Source organism: Microcebus murinus, chromosome 16 (assembly GCF_040939455.1).
Source record: "Microcebus murinus isolate Inina chromosome 16, M.murinus_Inina_mat1.0, whole genome shotgun sequence".
NCBI lineage: Eukaryota > Metazoa > Chordata > Mammalia > Primates > Cheirogaleidae > Microcebus > Microcebus murinus.
The window spans coordinates 61,995,307-62,011,879 of NC_134119.1; the positions used below are offsets into that span (position 1 = coordinate 61,995,307).

The 16,573-nt window shown below is 57.4% G+C and overlaps 2 protein-coding genes across 6 annotated transcripts; one reads left to right on the forward strand and one right to left on the reverse strand.

Annotated features, from left to right (window-relative positions):
- The first annotated feature begins 877 nt into the window (after positions 1-877).
- EGLN2 (egl-9 family hypoxia inducible factor 2) lies at positions 878-9,978 on the forward strand. Of its 5 annotated transcripts, none has more exons than XM_012774516.2 (6): positions 878-973; positions 2,008-3,068; positions 8,107-8,226; positions 8,666-8,802; positions 9,012-9,079; positions 9,342-9,978. In XM_012774516.2, the coding sequence occupies exons 2-6, from the start codon at positions 2,232-2,234 to the stop codon at positions 9,395-9,397; spliced, it is 1,218 nt and encodes a 405-aa protein (XP_012629970.1). In that variant the 5' UTR covers positions 878-973; positions 2,008-2,231; the 3' UTR covers positions 9,398-9,978. The 5 variants fall into 5 exon arrangements, with proteins under 5 accessions (XP_012629970.1, XP_075849216.1, XP_075849217.1 ...); XM_012774518.2 differs by lacking the exon at positions 878-973 and adding an exon at positions 1,225-1,445; XM_012774517.2 differs by lacking the exon at positions 878-973 and adding an exon at positions 1,484-1,658.
- Positions 9,979-10,014: 36 nt separating this feature from the next.
- CYP2T1 (cytochrome P450 family 2 subfamily T member 1) lies at positions 10,015-15,813 on the reverse strand. The gene is made up of 9 exons (XM_012774520.3): positions 13,486-15,813; positions 12,823-12,985; positions 12,290-12,439; positions 11,957-12,117; positions 11,229-11,405; positions 10,998-11,139; positions 10,713-10,900; positions 10,352-10,493; positions 10,015-10,273 (listed from the first exon to the last, which is right to left on the reverse strand). The coding sequence occupies exons 1-9, from the start codon at positions 13,666-13,668 to the stop codon at positions 10,092-10,094; spliced, it is 1,488 nt and encodes a 495-aa protein (XP_012629974.2). The 5' UTR covers positions 13,669-15,813; the 3' UTR covers positions 10,015-10,091.
- Positions 15,814-16,573: the final 760 nt, after the last annotated feature.

Here is a 16,573-nt window from a genome sequence, read left to right on the forward strand (position 1 = left end):
CCTCTCCTTGAGCCCAGGTGAACCACCCTACCCCCTCATGTGGCCAGCCAGGGACTGGTGTAGCCTTGGGGACACTCCCAACTGCCAACTCCTCGAGAGGCCTGAACCTCACCCCCCTCCTCCTGAGCGATCAAAGATGGGACAGGGGAATTCAAAATGACCTTATCTGCATAGTCCACCGAGCCCGGGTGGCCTAAAATGTTCATAATGAGACGTGGCTTGTCACGCATTTGCGTGTCTTCTATACGTAGCTTTTTTTGGTTCTTTATTCTGACTTCCACAATTGTCCCGAGGGAGCAGGGCGGAGCGGGTCATGCAAATATGATACATTTGCACCTCCCTTCTAGTCCACTTTCCCTTTTCTCAAGGACGTCCCGCATTCTTTTTCCTCCGTTATAACATGTACTTATGTAAATTACTTGCTGGCGTGAGAATTTGCATATATTTCTCAACTAACTGCGTAGCCATTTCTCAGCATCTCACGCCCGTTCCTAGGCTGCCCATGTAAATGAAATCCTTTGCATGCTACTCCCCAACCTGGCTACTCGTCCCTCCCCAGCGTTCTCGGCTTGAGGGGGTGGACCTGTCCACGTAAATCATGTCATTTGCATGCCACGCCCACTCGGCTAAGTCTAACACGCACAGGAACGCCCCGCCCCCGATCCAGCCCATCTCACTGCGCTCCTCCTCCCGCGAAGGAGGGGCGGAGTGGAGAATGCAAATGAGCCTTGCGTCGGCGGCGGTCCCACGTCTCTCTCTCGAGAGGGGAGTTCAGAACCTCCTCGCCCCGCCCCGCCCCGCCCCGTGCGGCTCGCGCCTGCGCATGCACCTTCTCCTCGGCACGGCGCGGTCACGTGCCCAGCGGGCGAGGCGGGGGCGGGGCGTCACGGGAGGTGGGGGCGGGGTATGGCGCGCTGTGAGGCGCAGGGCGGCTGGCACAAACGGCGGCGCCGGGGCCGGAGGAAAAAGCTCGGTGAGGGGTCGCGGGGAGAGAAGGGAGTGAGAGGGACAAGGAGCCCCAGGCGGGGCGCCGGTGCGGACCGGGCGGGGCGTGGGGGTGTGCGTCGGGGCAGGCCGTGGAAGGCCGTGGCGACCCCGAGGACGGAGGGTGGGGGTGGGGCGTGGGGGAGGGAACGCGCGCCGGGCACGTTGGGTGCGGGCCGTTGGGGGGGTGGGGTGGGGTGGGGTGGGGGCGGGGAACGCGCGCGGCGCGGAGGCCGAGGGCACGGGCACAGGGTCCGAGCCCCTCGGCCCTGTCTGCGTCGCCTACTAGCTCAGAGGGGGGCCTCCCGCAGCGAAGGGGGTTGGGAAGGGAGTGCTTTTTCCCCTTGTCCTGTCTCCGAGTGCGCGAACCCTCCGCCCTTCCCTCTGTCGTTGTCGACCCTTTTCCCGAGGCTTCCTTCCTTCCTTTCCCGAGGTCCTCTGTTCCAGGACCTCCCGTCCGGGTGTGTGTCCGCCCCCAGCAGGCCTCCTCCCGTTGGGCTCAGGGCGACCCCACCACCGGTGCTGTCTGGCCCTCTCAGGCCCTCCCTCCCAGCTTCCCTCCGGTCTGTTTTTCTGTCTCTGGGTCCCCCAGTTTCCTCTGTCTGTTGGCCTTCCTAACTCTCACTCTGTGGATCCCCTACATTTCTCTGTGTCTCTCTGGAACACCCAGGCAGGTACCTTCTGTTTCCAACCCTCCTCTCCCCACCCGTCCACCGTTCCTTTTCTACTTCAGGCTCACTCCCTGTGACTGTCGGTACTCCGTCCCACAGCCCCAATCAGTCCTCTGTCTTTGTGTCTTCTACCCAGCCTCTCCTCCAGCTCATCCCCCTCGCTGCCCCTTGTCTGCCAGCTATTTCCCCCCCCAACAAAGTCTCAGGCTTCTCCCCTCCACTCAGGTTGTGGGGGTCTCTGTAGCCAAGTCTGCCCTGGTCATCTTCCTCCCTACTGCCCATACCTTCCCCCATCGTTCTCCCAGCCTGCCTCTAGCTCCTCTTACATCCCTTGTTCTCTTTCTCCCTCCAGCCACCCTGAAGGGTCCCTTCCCAAGCTCCTAGGGACAGCAGAGGACTTGGGGACCAGCAAGCACCTTCAGGGCACGAGAAGAGCCCCTACTGCCTGCCCTGCCTCACCCTGCCCCACGCCAGGCCCAGTGGCCCCCAGCTGCATCAAGTGGAGGAGGTGGAGGAGGGTGGCACCATGGGCCCGGGCGGTGCCCTCCATGCCCGGGGGATGAAGACACTGCTGCCATGGACAGCCCGTGCCAGCCACAGCCCCTGAGTCAGGCTCTCCCTCAGTTATCAGGGTCTGTGTCAGAGCCCTTGGAGCCTGGCCGGGCCAGGATGGGGGTGGAGAGTTACCTGCCCTGTCCCCTGCTACCCTCTTACCACTGTCCAGGAGTGCCTGGTGAGGCCTCAGCAGGGAGTGGGACCCCCAGAGTCACAACCACCTCTACCACTGTCGGCCCCCTGCGGGAGGGCTTTGGTGGACAGGATGGCGGTGAGCTGCGGCCACTGCAGAGTGAAGGTGCCGCGGCGCTGGTAACCAAGGGGTGCCAGCGATTGGCAGCCCAGGGTGCCCGGCCTGAGGCCCCCAAACGGAAATGGGCCGAGGATGGTGGGGATGCCCCTTCACCTGGCAAGCGTCCCTGGGCCAGGCAAGAGAACCAGGAGGCAGAGGGGGAGGGTGGCATGGGCTGTGGCTGCAGCAGGGGCAGTGGTGAGGCGAGTGCTGGGCTGATAGAGGAGGCGCTGCCCTCTGCGCCTGAGCGCCTGGCCCTGGACTACATCGTGCCCTGCATGCGGTACTATGGCATCTGCGTCAAGGACAGCTTCCTGGGGGCTGCGCTGGGTGGCCGCGTGCTGGCGGAGGTGGAGGCCCTGAAGCGGGGTGGGCGCCTGCGTGACGGGCAGCTAGTGAGCCAGCGGGCTATCCCGCCGCGCAGCATCCGTGGAGACCAGATTGCCTGGGTGGAAGGCCATGAGCCTGGCTGCCGGAGCATAGGTGCCCTCATGGCCCACGTGGACTCTGTAATCCGCCACTGCGCCGGGCGGCTGGGCAGCTACGTCATCAACGGGCGCACCAAGGTAAGGCTGGGCGGGGGCCTTCTGTGGAGGGGCTTCACCACATCTTGTTTATCGGATGCCAAGTGCTCTGGGCACGAGTGGGTTTAGAGACAGGTTCTGGGGTCACAAAAGGGTTTAGGCCGTTCCAGTGGAGGGGGTGCACTCACTTCTGGGGACTCAGGCTCTATAGCCGCCCTGTGGGCCTTAGTGTGTGCACCTGTAAGCCAGGGGTTTGGTGTTGAGCCACAGTGGACCTTGCCAGGAATCCCCTTGAACCTGATGAGAGCTGCCGACATTCACAGCCCCACATGTGTGAGCCATGGTGGGGTTCACAGTCCCTTTGTGGTTTATGGGCCCCAGACCAAGAACGGTCAACAAAGACAGGCACACATTTCTGCCTCTGTCCCTTTTCCCTGTCTGTCTATCCATCTATCCATTCATTCATCCCTATGTGCTGGCCTGTCTAGTCTGTCCTGTCTCCCAGGCAGGAGAGCTGGGAGGGGAGGGTTGCAGTGATGAGTAGGCCCCCCGGGCTGAGGGAAGTGTTGCTGGACGCCTGGCCTTGGCCTCATCATGCCCTGTGTGCCTGCTGTGGCATTTTCCCGGCTGTGGCATTGAGGACAGCTTCCGGGGGTGGCACTGGGTGGCTGCATGCTAGCCTGGCTCGTTAGAGCTCTTGTCCCCATCGTTCCCACCCTTCCCTACTCCCTGTCCTCTATCCCTTCTGTCCTGTTTGTCAGTTCATCCCTGTCTGTCTCTTTTCCCTTGACCCTCTGTCTTTATGTGTCTGTCCTTGGTTCCTTTTTCTTTTTTTTTGCTTTAGGGTAGTAGTACTCAAGTGTTTTTTTGAAGCCTTTTGGGGGGCTTTTTGAGACTCTTCCAGAGGCCATAGACTCTCTCTCAGGAAAAATGCTCATTTGATTGGAGTTTACCTGCAGTGTTCAGGGCCTCGTGGTCCTCCAGCTGCCCATTCAGGAACCTGGAGTCAGGAGTTCTGCACAAGACAATGGTCCATAGGGCCTTTCCTGCTTGCTGACACGATACTTCGCTCCCTAGAAGAGTGTGGGGGCCCTGGTCTTGAGTCCAGGGCATGGTGTCCTTTGGAGAAGGCCCTATAGGGAGTGCCTCCTGCTCCACACCAGTGGTGCCTGGCTGATGGCACGGGCTGTGTTCTGCCCTGTAGGTGTGAAACTGAGCTGATGTCCCCTCCCTCCTCTCTCAAATCCCATCTTGGGTTCTGCCTCTGTGGCTTTCCTCTCAGGCTGAAACTGGCTCAGGGACCAGGGCTCCCCGGGGGCTGAGGCCTGTTTCCTCCCCACCCCAGCTGGAACTTGTTCTACTTCCCTCTTCCTCCCGTTACTTGATAGCTGGAGCCAGAGCCGGCCCCTCCCTGGGCTTGGCTCTTGTGGAGGCGAGGCCATTGTGGCCTCCCTGGCTCAGCATCTTCACCCCTGGGTTGGCCATCCTTGTCAGGGGGTGGCCAAGGGTGGGATGCTGCTCTGAGCCTCAGTTTGCTGGTCCACAGGATAGGAAAACCAAGTTAGATCCCCAGCTAGTCAGTAGCAGTTTGGGGAGAGAAGGGTAGAGGAGCAGATCTTTTCTCCCTCAGTGCCTCCTTTGGTGGCTCTCACCTTGGATGTGGTTGAGGACAGGGCCTTGACTAGCATTGGGAATGGGGGAGTTGTTGGGATGTTTTTAGTCTTCAATGGCCCTTCCTGCTCTGGGGAGGTAAGAACAGGCCTGGCTGGACTGGGAAGGGAGGAGAGGAGCCAGCCCCCAGTCACCAGAGTCCCTCTCTGACCCTCTCCTGCCTAGGGAGATAGCAACTCCAGGCTTCCCCTCCTTCACAGAGGGCCACATCTGGACTCCCCTCCCAGGCTGCGGAGTAAGGCTGTGGGGTGCTGAGGTGGGCTGCCGCGGTTAGGGTGGGGCATGGATCTCCAGGGCTGGGGCTAGCAGTAACCTGCTCCTTGGTCGTTCCTGAGTTGAGCTTCTGTGTTGTCCAGCTTTCCCTCCTCTACCTGGTCCCTGTGCTCAGTTGACTTGCAGGTGGGAGAAAAGTAGGCTCCCACTGGCAAAAAGGGCTGCCAGAGGGGACCCCCAGGGAAGGCCCAGCTGGCTTGGTTTGCCCCTTTAAGAGCAGCTTGCAGGTGGGGCCACCTGTCATTGGCTCAGTCACAGGCTTCTGACTGGATGTGTGTGTATGTATGTAGTGGTGGTGGGCTCTTGGCACATGTCATCAATAACCTTAGACTCTTTAGTCTCTGGGCTCTGATCCCATCTGCCCCTTCCTGAGATGGGAAGAGCGATTTCTCCTTGTCACTCTCCTGCTGTCCCTGAGGGCTGAGGCTTTCCTTTGTGGGGACAGGAGAGCCCGGGGGCCAAAGGATTTTTCCACCCCCCAAGGTGTGTGTATGTGGTGGAAGGGGGTGCCTCAAAGGGCAGGTTCCTGTTTCTGTGTCCAGCCTTCATGTGCGTGGTGGGAGAACCTGTGAGAGTGCACAGGGCAGGGCGGAGTGGAGGGGTGGGGTTCTGAGTCGGCAGATACTGCACTGGGCGCTGGGGAGGCAGGCCTGGCCCCAGGGGCTTCCATGCATCTGCTTTTCAGACCAGTAATAGGTAAACAGGTACCTGTGCTGATTTCATGTTCACAGGAGTGGAATGGACAATCAGCTAGAGAACTCCAGTTGACCCTTGACCTGAGTCCTGAAGTACAGGGTGGGTCAGGGGGAAGAGTGTCCCAGGCAGGTGCAAAGGCCTTGTGGTGGGATGCAGAGTGATGGGGTTGGGGACCTTGGTGACTGTGATCAGGAATTTGTATTTTCTCTGGATGCAATGGAGAGCTTAAAAAAAAGGGTCTGTGGCTGCTGTGTGCGATGGATTATGGAAGAAGAGGGTGCAGCCCTGGACCCCTTCGCTCACCCATGCTTGTGCAGAATCAGCACAATTGGATTCCTAACAGGGAAGGCCTTGCCTATCTCTAATCAGTGACTCACTGGTTCCAAGCCTCCTGTACCATGGCCACATTCTTTTCTCCCAGGGATGTGGTTGCTCAAAGTGCTGACCCATCTACAGGGAGTGTGCAGTGCAAAGAAGGCTCTTCCCTCTGAACCTTGGGGTGTAGGTCCAGGGTTTTCCCTGGGGCCTTCTCACGAACCATACCCTGGTGCTGCCGGAGAGAAAGTCTTCAGTTCTCCACTGCTGTGAGGCTGGAGATGGTGGCAGCCCACCAGGCCTCTCTTTCCCAGGGCAGGCTCTGTGGTGGCCAGGTGCACGTGCTTAAGGCAGAGCAGGCTAACTTCCGCACTAGGGCGAGCCCTGGGGTACTGTGTTGGGAGGAATATGAGAGATTGAATCAGCCTTGTCTGCTGAGGTGTGCTTGGCAAGCCTCCTGTGTTGGCAGCACTGATCTGTTTGATCCTGAAGGTTTATCATGATCTTGATAACTGTCTTGCTGGGCGGGCCTGTTGGTGTAGCTGAGCATTGGTGGGGAGCAGAAGCCAGCAGTTGTACCTGGGTGGAGGGGTCAGGACAAATGGTCCCCCCAACTGGAGAAAAGTGGAAGGGCCATTGTGCCACTCTTCTCCTGTTTGCCACCTACCTCATCCAGAGCCCCAAGTGGCTTTGGGCAGAAGTTTTAAATGGCATTTCAGCCTGTGCTTTGGTTCTCGGTCATGTGGTAGGCACTGTGCTGTGCTGGCTGACTTCCCAGACGTTTGTTATCTTGTTGAATTTCCACAACAACCTGTGGAGTAGCTGTCTGCTCTATTTCATGGATGAGAAATCTGAGACAGGGAAGTTAAGTCACCTGCCTGATGTCACAGCTCATGTGGTGGCACTGAGACTTGAACCAGGGAATTGGGTCTGCAGAAGTGGCTCGGCCTTTTGCTTTACCCTACAGCCACCTTTCTGTCAGCTCCCTGATGGCAAACATCTGTCAGCCCTGGCCACAGCGTGGTGGGGGCTGGGCCAGGGGAGTGGCAGCTGTCTGAGACAAGAACCCTGTAGCTAGACACACAGAAACTAAAGCCTGGAATGAGTCTGGTTAGGTCTTTTGGGGCCTGGAACTTCCAAAGTTAATGCTCTCAGAGGGATTAATTGCTACTGCTGTAAACAGAGAACATGTTTATTACCCCCATTTTACAGATGAGGCAGTTGAGGTCCATTCAGGTAATGGGACTGTCCAGGGTTACCCAGCAAGTTATCCCTAGAGTTGGAATTAGATCTCATTTTCTATTCAGACTCTAGGTTTTGGTACCTGTTCAGATGTGTCTGGAACAGATAATTTAGTGAGGATTCTTTGTAGTCCAGGGCAGCAGTTTCAACATTGCTGCACATTAGAATTACCTGGAGAAGGCTGGGCGCGGTGGCTCACGCCTGTAAACCTAGCACTGTGGGAGGCCAAGGCGGGCGGATAGCTCAAGGTCAGGAGTTCGAAACCAGCCTGACCAAGACCCCGTCTCTACTATAAACAGAAAGAAATTAATTGGCTAACTAATATATATAGAAAAAATTAGCTGGGCATGGTGGCGCATGCCTGTAGTCCCAGCTACTGGGGAGGCTGAGGCAGCAGGATTGCTTGAGCCCAGGAGTCTGAGATTGCTGTGAGCTAGGCTGACGCCACGGCACTCACTCTAGCCTGGGCAACAAAGCGAGACTCTGTCTTAAAAAAAAAAAAATTACCTGAAGAATGTTAAAAAATTCTAGGCCCTACCTTAGAACCAAGTACATCAGAACCGCTGGGGTGAGCCTGGGTATTGGGGTCGCAAAGCTTCCCAGGTGATTCCACTCTGCAGCAGGGGTGAGAACCCCTGGTCTAGGGCTGTGAGGTCCCGTCCCTGCACAGCAGGAAATGTACACATCGGTTTATGGAAATGTCTGAGGTGGGGTTGGGTATCTTTTAAAAAATCAAACCCTCAGCTGTTTATTGAGCCCATCTGGGTACCAAGGAATCAAGGGAAATACAAGGGGCTGGGAAGGGTGAGAAAGGAGGTAATGGCTGCTCCCTCAAATGTGCCTGCGTAGCCCCAGTAAACCCACCTCCCTCCATCTCTGCCAGGCCATGGTGGCGTGTTACCCAGGCAACGGGCTGGGGTACGTGAGGCACGTTGACAATCCCCACGGCGATGGGCGCTGCATCACCTGTATCTATTACCTGAATCAGAACTGGGACGTTAAGGTAGGGGGTGGGGTGGGGGTGGGGCTGGGGCGGTGTGCATCCACTCCATTTTCCGCTCCCTGCTCAGGTCCTGGCATTTTCCTGTTCTTTTCTCAACCCACAGGGGGGCGGTGCAGTTTGCCGGCCCTTCCTGGGAAATGGCACCTCCTCTCTGGCCGACTGTGGTGGGAACTCCCCCCTTTCCGGCAATGGTGCTGTCTGCCCAGCCCCACCCGGCCTTGTAATGAACACTCTCCCCCTTTTCCTGTCTTTAGTAGCTTCCTGCCCATCTCCATGGTGATGCAGACTCTGGGTTGTCATTCATTTTAAGAGCCTGAGTGGTGGGAGGGAGTGATGCCTGCCGACACTGCGCCCCCTGGTGGGCTCCTGGGGGGCAGTGCTAGGCAGAGGCTCCAGGCAGGACCATCCGATCCGGCCTCATCGTCTGGCGCGCCCCCAGGTGCATGGCGGCCTGCTGCAGATCTTCCCCGAGGGCCGGCCTGTGGTAGCCAACATCGAACCACTCTTTGACCGGTTGCTCATTTTCTGGTCTGACCGGCGGAACCCCCACGAGGTGAAGCCAGCCTATGCTACCAGGTAGGACCCATAGTTCTGGGGATGGGCCCAGGTGCTCCCTCTGCCAACAGAGTTCTGTCAGACCCTCAGAGTGATGAGGAGTGATGAAGTGCTGAGAGGGGGTCTAGGTGGGAACAGAACCAGGTGGCTCCAAAAGGTGGCCTCTAGTGGCACCATGGATATGTGGCTAGAATTGCAGAAAACTGATCTCTAACCTCCCTGGTCCCCAGGTACGCCATCACTGTCTGGTATTTTGATGCCAAGGAGAGGGCAGCAGCCAAAGACAAGTATCAGCTAGGTACCTGTCCCACCTCTTTAGCCCTTCCTATTCCATGTATCCCACCAGGCCTCAAGCCACCCCTTCCACCTCATCAGTCTTTTATTAAATCTCACCACGCATCTTTCCTCATCTCTGCCCACCTTCCCTAGACACCCCACTCTCCTGGTACCTGCAACATGAGCTTCATTTTTTTCCTGGGCCTCTCCCCATCTTCCCAGGTTTCCCTTGGCCTTTTTGTCCCTTGATGACTCACTATCTTCTGTCCCCTTCTCATCCCCAGCATCGGGACAGAAAGGTGTCCAAGTACCTGTATCACAGCAGACTACGCCCACCTAGTGGCCAGCCCCAGAGCTCCATGGACAGATGACTGGCCCTGACTGCAGAAGAGCCCTGGGCCCTGAGCTGGCAGCCCACCAGTCTCTGGTGCCTGCTCCTTCCCTGCCATCACTGCTGCTTCTGACTTGGCCTCTGTCCTGCCTGGTGTGGAGGGCTCTGTCCATCGCTGAGGACAAAGGAGAGACCTCTGCTGCCCCATGATGGGGTCTGGGGTTGTGACCTGGGCAGGAGCCAGCATTTGGGGGATACCCTTCCTGAAACTGGGGGGTCTGTGTCCTGCCCTGTCTGGTCACACCCCCGTGAGGTGTGGAGAGCTGGGAGGAGGCATTGTCACCTCCCACCAGGATGCAGGATTTGGGCTTGGGGTGAGTCATGGCCTCTGCTGGCAAAAGTTTGTGGGGGGAATATCCCCAAGTCCCCTCACTCTTGCAGCCTGGAATGTGAAGTGACTCCCCAACCCCATTGGCCATGGCACCTTGTGGATTGGGTTGCCACTCCTTGGGCAGGGTAGAAGGTGCCTGGAGGAGCATGGGTGTGGAAGTCCTGTCAGCCAAGAAATAAAAGTTTACCTCAGAGCTGCACACACGAGTCTTCCTTTCTGTAATGAGACCTCCATCTGCAGTGCAGGGCTTTTATTGACCAAGGAGGGTTAAGATGTGTGAGTGACAGTGAGCCCAGGTGGCAGAGCCTGACCTCAGCGGGCCACTAGGCGAAGCTGGAAGGCTGGGGGGACGTTGCCCAGGCCAGTGTAGTGCGGGGTGAGGTCGATGTTGGCGGGATTCCCGACGGGGAGCAGGCAGAACTTCTGTAGGATGGCCGTGAGGAAGAGGAAGATTTCCGAGCGGGCCAGGCCTGCGCCCAGGCACATGCGCTTTCCTAGGTACACGGGTGCAGAGTGAGCAGCTGTGTACCCTAGAACCGGTCCAGCTTGTCCCCTCCCTCTCTGGCCCAGACCTGGGGCAAAGGGCATGAAAGCGTCATTGCTCTGGAACTCGCCCTTGTCGTCTAGAAAGTTGGTGGGGTTGAAGCAGTCTGGGTCCTTGAATTGGGTCGGGTCCCGGTGCGCAGACACAAGCAGGGGAATCACGTAGGTACCCTGGGGGTATGCACAACTCGGGTTAACCGCAGGATTGGCGAGCATGCGAGCCTCTTCCAATTTAGGCCGTTTTTAAATGCCCTCGGGAGGTGGGAGGGCCTGCCTTCCTCCTCCCAGGGTCACTGATCGTGCAGCACTGCGCACGCCCATTCCGGCTGATTTCAGCCAATAGGCGCTCATGCCCCTGGGCCCCGCATAGAATCCTCGGACTCTCGGCACCTTGGGCAGAAAGTGGCCGTGCAGGTGGGCGTCGCGGGTGAGGGCGCGCGGCAGTCCCAGCGGCAGCACGCTGATGAAGCGCTGGATCTCGTGCAGCACGGAGTTGGTGTAGGGTAGGCGCACGCGGTCCTCCAGTCTGGGGGCGCGCGCCTGACCTACCACGGCGTCCAGCTCCGCCTGCACCTTGGCTGGGGCCGGCGGAAATTGTGAGTCACACACTTCCCCGAACCCTCCAGCCATCCCCAAACCCCTGCACCTCATCCTGGACCTCTCCGGCTTGCAGACCTGCCACCTCAGGGTACTTGAGCAGAATGAGAAGCCCGTAACGCAGAGTGGTGCTCGTGGTCTCAGTGCCGCCAAAAAAAAGGTTGTGCGTCGTCATCACCAACGTTTCCTCCTGGAAATGGCTGTCTGGGTCCTGCTGTTCCTGTGGGCAGAGAGGACAGACGCTGCCACTGTGTCGGGCACCTGTTGGTGGGCAGCATGGATAGGGTTTAGGGCAGCAAGGAACTGCACCTTATCCATCTGGTCAAGGAAGCAATCGATGAAATCGCGGGGCTCCCCGGGCTGCCGCGTCTGCTGGTGCCGCTGGATTTGCTCAGAGATGAAGACCCGGAGTTCCGCAAAATTTCGGAAGATTCGGTGATGCGGGCCCGGGAGCCAGTCCAGGAGGGAGGGGAAAATGTTGTACATCTGGGGAGACAGGGTCTCAACAGGATCTTGGACAAAGCCACTAGGACTTAGTTTCCCTACGGGGAGATTGGACCAGGACTTTTTTTTTTTTTTTTTTGAGACAGAGTCTCGCTTTGTTGCCCATGCTAGAGTGCCGGCGTCAGCCTAGCTCACAGCAACCTCAAACTCCTGGGCTCAGGCGATCCTTCTGCCTCAGCTTCCTGAGTAGCTGGGACTACAGGCATGCGCTACCATGCCCGGCTAATTTTTTTTCTATATATATTAGTTGGTAGTTGGCCAATTAATTTCTTTCTATTTTTAGTAGAGACGGGGTCTCGCTCTTGCTCAGGCTGGTTTCGAACTCCTGACCTCGAGTAATCTGCCCGACTGCGCCTCCCAGAGTGCTAGGATTACAGGCGTGAGCCACCGCGCCAGGCCTGGACCAGGACTTTGATATTGTAGGTTCTAGAACTCTTCCATTCCAGTAAACTAAGACTGTCTCGTTCTAATGATCCATTATAGCCATGTGCTGAGGGTTTGGGCCTATGAGGGATTGTGGCCGGCCCTCTCACCTCGCCCCATCTGGAACTCATTATGCGGAAGTTGTCATTGAAGAGGTCCAGGAGCCTCAGGAACTCGGGGTCTCCGTAGCCATAGCGTTTTCCGAAGACCACAGAACAGATAACATTGGATACAGCGTTATCCAGTAGCCGCCGGGGGTCGAACGGGGTTCCTGAGGGGGGTCGGGGTGGCAACAGGGCGGGGTCGTAACGCTGTGGCCAGGTCCCCAGCTAGCTCCTTGGGCTTGCTGGTTTTGTTCCACCCAAACGCCTCCCGCCGCCCCTCCTCGGCAGGCCCTTAGCCACACCCACACCAGCCCTCCTGCTTTCCAGGCCAGGCCGCACCAGCGGTGGCTTGAACTTCTCTAAGCAGACAAGTCGCCTCCTCCAGGACTCGCTCCTCGATGGTCCGCGTGCCCAACCCGAACTCCTTCAGCGCTCCAAGTGCAAAACTGCGCAGGGTTCGCCAGCGTGGCCCGTTAGAAAACACGATGCCTGCGGTGGGGAGAGAAAAGGAGGCGGGCCAGGGAGTTGGAAGCGCCCAGTCACTGTCTACAGCCCTTTCGGGGCCTCCAACTCCTGGTGCTGACTTTGCTCCTTTGACCACTTGGCTGCCAACCTCCTCGGCCTGCGCACACGTGCACACCGCCCCCGCCCCCGCCCCCACTCCGCCTTCGCTGGTGCGGCCCGGGCCTGCGCTTGCTCCCTTTGGCGTCGACTCCTCCGATTCCGCCTACTCTTTAGCTCTGCCCCGCCCTCCAAGCCAGTTGCCCCCGTTAGCTTGAGCCTCTGTTAGGCCCTGCCCCGCCTGCCCGGCTCCGCCTTTATCCGCCCAACCTGGGTGGCTCAGGCGCTCGCTTCCAGCTCCTGGGCCTCACCGTTTCCGCGCGTGAAGCGTTCGAAGACTGCCATGGCCCCGCGGCCCGAGAACGCGTCCGCCTGCAGCACCAGCGCGTCCCGCAGCGCCGCGTAGCCGCACAGCACCACTGCCGGGCGCGGGCCCAGTCGCACGGTGAACACCGAGCCCCAGCGGCGGGAGAGCTGCGGGGAGCCAGCCGGCGCTCAGCGGTCCAGTCCGGGCTCCGGAGCCCAGACCCCGACCCCAGCGTCCTCCACCTCCAGACTCAGGAGTCCCCGGCTCAGCCCCTCGTTCCTCTGGTCCAGGAGTTCGATCCCCAGCTCCTTCCTCCTTCAGATCCAGGAGTCCAGGCCCGCACTTCCCTCGGGGCCTAGAAGTCCAGGTCCGCAGTCTCCTGCACCCTCATAACTAACTAGGCGTCCCAGCCCTCAGTGCTCGCTCCCTCCTTGAACCAGGCCAACAGACACTCTGCTCCCCCACCCCAGGCTCCTCCTCGCAACCTAGGTGTCCAGGCCCCAAGCTCCCCATGCCCCAGTCTCCTTCTTTCCTGGAACTCGGGAGTCACTGAGTCCGAGCCCTCAGCTGTCTTCGTTCAGGCAGCCAAGCGCTCTAGCCCCCAGCCCCACCTCCACGAATGGGGGTGAATACAGAATTCAGCTCTCCCACCCACTGTCCGGCTCACCTCCATGAGCGCACGGTCCAGGCGTCCGGACTGCAGCTGCAGCAAGTTCCCCAGCAACGGGAGAGGCCTGGGCCCGGGAGGTAGAGCGCCCCCCATCTGAGCCCGGCGCGCACCCCAACCCCACCACGCTAGTGCCAGCACCAGCAGCGGGAACAGCAGCCCTGCCAAGGCCGTGATCATCATGCCTGCGCTCCTGATGCCTGTGTGCCTTCCCCTCTATTTGATTTACCCCGGGTCTTGGGTGGAGCAAGGGTGGAGACCCGATGTGGGAGGGGCGGACATCTTCGGACTGCTCACTCTAGAGATTTCCCAGCCCAAGGTCTCTACCCTGCCCCCCAGCCCTAGCACTGCTGTGTCCTGGCTCAGCCTGCTCCGTTTGGCAGCTTTCCTACACCGGCATTTTCATGTCAATGCACCTGGCCAACAGGTGCACCCTCCTAAGCCCCTAGCACCCTTGGGTCCATCTTACTTGGCCTGTAGGTGTGTACTCCTCAATCTCCCAGCAACCTCTGGGCCCCCTGAATGCCGTACCCTGTACCTCTGATTCCTAAATACACTCCTCACTTCTAAGTACACTTTTTTGTTTGAAAATTTTTTTAATTTCAAAATATTAGGGGAGGGTGCAAGTGTTTTTGTTACATGGGTGCATTGTTCAATGCTGAAGTTATGGCTTTTAGTGTGCCTGCCACCAGAATAGTGTTCATTGTACCTGATGGGTAAGTTTTTAGCTCTCACTCCTGTACCCCCCCTTCTTGGTTTCCAGTGTCCTTAACACCTCTTCTTACCCATCATTTAGCTCCCACTTATTAGTGAGAACATGTGCTGTTTGTTTCCATTCCTGAGATAATTCACCTAGAATAATGATCTCTAGTTCTATCCACGTTGCTGCAAAAGACATTGTTTCATTCCTCTTTATGTCCGAGTAGTACTCGTGGTACATGCACGCCACATCTTCTTTATCCACTCATCAATTGGTGGGCACTTAGGTTATTTCCATATCTTTTCAATTGTGATTGTGCTGCGATAAACATTTGAGTGTAAGTGTTTTTTTGCTAAAATGAATTCCTTTCCTTTGGGTAAATCCCCATTAGTGGGATTGCTGGACCAAAGGTTTACTTTTATTTCTTTGAGGAATCTCCTATGCACGCTTCTGAAAACACCCCTGGCACTCTTATGCCCTGTGCCTGTGATTCTCTGGGACTCACACCTGAGCCTTTGTCACTTCCATTGCTCTTGGAACCTTGTATACTGGACTGTCCCCCAAATCCTCCCTGGAATCCTTTAGCTTCCTGGTGCCCATGATCCTGGCACTTCTGTGCCTATCCTTATGACATCTGGGTCTCCTCCCATGTGTCCCCTGCACCTCCATACTTATGCCCTGTCCTGAACTCCTACCATCTCTGTTCCCAAGGCTCTGTTTCCTAGATGCCCCCGCACGTCCTATGCCCATGCTGCCATACCCCCGGTATCCAGTCCCCCAAGCCCCTCAGTGCACACTCCTATCTGAAGCTGCACCATCACAGCAGACAAATGTATCCCTCATTCTCCCCCACCCCATCCTGGGACATCCCAGGGCTGGAGTGGACAGACTCAGGCCTGGATGAGCCAGGGGAGGGGGAGGGTTGTGGAAGTATCGAGAGTGGCGCTAAGTTAGTACTTGGGACAGACTGCTCAGGAGTGTGGCCCATCCTCCTCTGGCCCTGCCTTGCCATTTCAGCCTTCCTCTAAGTGCCTGGCATGGGGCCAGGGCCCAGACCTGGGGAAGAGGTGTGGGAACCGTGTAGAGTCTTGGACTAGAATTTTCTCTGGGTGTATCTCTCAGTGTCTCCCTCACTCTCAATCTCTGTGTTTCTCTGTTCATCTCTCTTTTTGTCTCTCTGGCTGTGTCTCTGTTCCTGTCTTTCTGTCTCTCTTTTTTCTTTCTTTCTATCTTTTCCAGTCTGTGTTTCCCTGTCTCGCTGTCTCCGTCTCGGCCAAGAGTCTTCCTACCTGTCAGCCTTTCTCTGTGCAGTAAGGCATGCCCTCCCTGGCCCTGCCCACCCCTTTGTACCAGGCTCTCTGATGGAGCCTCTGTGTTAGGGTCTTCGGCTTCCTCTCTGACTCCTGGCTCTTTCTCCCTTTTGCTCTGTCACGCTCCTCTGAAATGCCAGCCCTTCAAGAGTAGGGATCTGGGCCAGGCCCGGTGGCTCACGCCTGTAATCCTAGCATTCTTGGAGGCCGAGGTGGGCAGATTGCTCGAGATCAGGAGTTCAAAACCAGCCTGAGCAAGAGCGAGACTCCGTCTCTACTATAAATAGAAAGAAATTAATTGGCCAACTAATACATATATAGAAAAAAGTTAGCCAGGCATGGTGGCGCATGCCTGTAGTCCCAGCTACTAGGGAGGCTGAGGCAGGAGGATCACTTGAGCCCAGGAGTCTGAGGTTGCTGTGAGCTAGGCTGACGCCACGGCACTCACTCTAGCCTGGGCAGCAAAGTGAGACTCTGTCTCAAAAAAAAAAATAAAAAAAAAAGAGTAGGGATCTTTGTTCCCTTCTCTTCTGTATCCCCACACTTAAAATAGTGCTTGGAACACAGTAGGCATGCAGTAAGTGTTAGTTGAATGAATGCACAACACCCTGCTTCCCTATTTATGTCTGTTTCTCTCTGTCTCTAATTCAGACTTAATTTTTCTGTTTCTGTTAGTCTCTCTCTCTCTCTCTCTCTCTCTCTCTGGTTTCTCTTCTTCTCTGTTCCTCACTTAATTTCTGTCTCTGTTTTAGAATCTCCTTGTTGTCCCTCTCCCTGGGTATCCCTGTCCTTCCCTTGTCTCAGTGCTCCTCTTTCTCCTCCTCTGTCTCTTTCTTTCTGTCTCAATACTGGTCTTTGTCAAGACCTCTCTCTGCCATCTCTGTGCATCTCTCTGTCTCTCCCTGTCTCGCTCCATCTCTTTTTCGGTGTCTCCATGCGTTTTTCTTTACCATCCCTCCTCTCGTCTTTCTCAGGACGTCTGAATCTCTCCCTCCACCTCTGGGGCCCTGGCTGGGCCCTTGGGCGAGACGCTGTGCTAAGCTGCGGTGGGAACAGCGTGGAGATTAGAGAGCTGACT

Bases quoted from the DNA above. Each gene is read 5' to 3' on its own strand.
- CYP2T1 (XM_012774520.3), bottom strand. From the start codon at position 13,668: ATGATGATCACGGCCTTGGCAGGGCTGCTGTTCCCGCTGCTGGTGCTG. The intron at 12,440-12,822 runs GTGAGGCCCAGG...TCCCCACCGCAG, and splicing joins ACGCTTCACGCGCGGAAACG to GCATCGTGTTTTCTAACGGG. The intron at 11,406-11,956 runs GTGAGAGGGCCG...CTGTCTCCCCAG, and splicing joins TGAGTTCCAGATGGGGCGAG to ATGTACAACATTTTCCCCTC.
- EGLN2 (XM_012774516.2), top strand. From the start codon at position 2,232: ATGGACAGCCCGTGCCAGCCACAGCCCCTGAGTCAGGCTCTCCCTCAG. The intron at 8,803-9,011 runs GTAGGACCCATA...CCTGGTCCCCAG, and splicing joins AAGCCAGCCTATGCTACCAG to GTACGCCATCACTGTCTGGT. The intron at 9,080-9,341 runs GTACCTGTCCCA...TCTCATCCCCAG, and splicing joins CAAAGACAAGTATCAGCTAG to CATCGGGACAGAAAGGTGTC.